The sequence below is a fragment of the Primulina tabacum genome, chromosome 5 (genome assembly GCF_025594145.1).
Source record: "Primulina tabacum isolate GXHZ01 chromosome 5, ASM2559414v2, whole genome shotgun sequence".
NCBI lineage: Eukaryota > Viridiplantae > Streptophyta > Magnoliopsida > Lamiales > Gesneriaceae > Primulina > Primulina tabacum.
Window position 1 is genome coordinate 1674260 of NC_134554.1, and position 2069 is coordinate 1676328.

At 36.8% G+C, this 2069-nt stretch overlaps 1 protein-coding gene across 1 annotated transcript; it reads left to right on the forward strand.

The window, feature by feature from the left end:
• Positions 1-920: 920 nt before the first annotated feature.
• Positions 921-1589, forward strand: LOC142544543 (brassinosteroid-responsive RING protein 1-like). Its single transcript, XM_075651584.1, has one exon. It carries the CDS (start codon positions 984-986, stop codon positions 1479-1481), a length of 498 nt encoding a protein of 165 aa, XP_075507699.1. The 5' UTR covers positions 921-983; the 3' UTR covers positions 1482-1589.
• Positions 1590-2069: the final 480 nt, after the last annotated feature.

The window sequence follows — 2069 nt, forward strand, 5'->3', positions numbered from 1 at the left end:
TATTATTCAAATTATCGTTAGTGGTATGTCACCTTTCATTAGAAAATGAAACTCGAGCTACTTAAATTCATAACGACAAGACGACTGTGAGTATTCATTTATAAAAAGAATACATTCACGACTCGTCATGTGGATTGGTATTGTCGAATCATGATAAATTTCCATAATATGATTTTGATTTTGGAGAAATTTAATATTTTTTCAAACGTCAAACGTATGTATAATATAATATGAAAAGAATATTGCAATTCAATATTTTGGAGAAAAAAATTGTAAAAACACCGGACGTCGCATTTATTTTAATTTATTGGATGTTTTTGGCTAAATATTCATGAGGCTCTTAATACATACTTATAAATATTTCAATATTTACATTTTTTTTTTCCTTTCACTCAAATTAAATTAATTATATATTATTATTAAAAAGTATAATAAAATAAATATTTATATATAAATATACGCTCACGCAACATATGTACATTGAAATTCAGTAACTTGTCAAAATTTTAGTTCTGTATTTTTTGTTTTTGTTGTTAATCTTATTTCACGGAAGTGTTGACATGAAATCAAATACATCATCAATTTTTTAGGTTACGTCAGCATTTTTCAGTGTCGTATCAACATGTTCCGTATATGACTACGAACTAGCAACAAATAAATTTACATGATCAAAACAAAACTTTTGACAAATTAGACGAGAAAAAGCTAAATTAGAGGACTATTTTCTGAAAGGAAAAAAAAAATACATATGTTGTTGTGTGTGAGTACAATAAAGTAGGTATTGTGTGGTGGGGGACAGGAGATACACCCCGCCCGCACTCTCATGTCCCTTGATTGTCATTTATTATTTTCAGCAGACCCATTTTTCGTCATTTCACATGCCCACCTCCCTCTATATAACCCACCCCCTCATCTTCAACTTTTCTACTCAAAACCTACACTTAAATTGTACAGAGTTCAAGTGAGATTTTGGGCGGCGGAGAATGGGGTTTCCGATGGGGTATACTGAATTTTTTTCCCCCAAGTTACTGTTCTGCGTACTGAGTCTTCTGGGATTCATTCGGAAATCTTTGTATGCTTCTTTCACTTTCTTTGGGCTCGGGGATTTCCTGGAGCCCGAATTGGTGTTGGTTCCCGCCCGTGAGGAATCCGGGTCGGAGCCCATATCAGTGTCGGCGGCGCTGATACGGGAGCTTCTACCGGTGGTATTGTTCTCCGATTTGGCGGAGATGGACTCGCCGGAGAACTGCGCGGTGTGCCTGTACGAATTCAGCGGGGAAGATGAGATCCGACGGCTGACGAATTGCAGGCACATATTCCACCGGAGCTGCGTGGACAGTTGGATGGACCACGACCAGAAGACGTGCCCCCTGTGCCGCACGCAGTTTATCCCGGAGGATATGCAGGAGGCTTTCAACGAGAGGCTGTGGTTGGCTTCTGGCATTTCTGATTTCTACTGCGACAATTCGCACATTGCTTAAATTTTTTCGATTTACTTTTACATATATGTATGTTCGCATATGTGCAATGTGCAGGAAGATTGGTATGTAAATGTAAATATTACAAGCCAAACTGAGGATTTTTTAATTTTTTTTCCAGATTCTGAGATTGATTTATTAAAGGTAATCTCACAATCTTTTTTTAATTTTTTCCCAAAAGTAACTTCCCCCTCCCGTCCTCCATGTTTCAATTGAAAAACTTTCTTCTTCTGCATCCCCCCTTTCGTCCTCCTATTTTAAAACCATAAATCATCCCGAAGAAAAAGAAAGGAGAAAAAAACAAAATATCGTGAAGGTTTTGGCAGCGGCCATGAAGGTGAATTTCACTTTTCCTTTTCGTTTTTTGTTTTTTTGTTGGTTACCAGTTCCCAAATAAACGAGGCTTTGCTGGTGGATCGTGTATGTTTGCTAGCTCTTCCCTATTCCTTATTTCTAAATCGGATTCATTTCATTAATTATTATTTTTAATCTCTATTTGTCTTAGCAAGGCATTGATTTGGTTCTTCCGTACATGTCAATGTGACTACGGATTTCTTTGTCGTGCGTCTTCTGTTCCTTTTTACTTCGAAA

What these genes read in the sequence shown, in the direction of transcription:
- LOC142544543 (XM_075651584.1), top strand. Translation starts at nt 984, where the DNA reads ATGGGGTTTCCGATGGGGTATACTGAATTTTTTTCCCCCAAGTTACTG.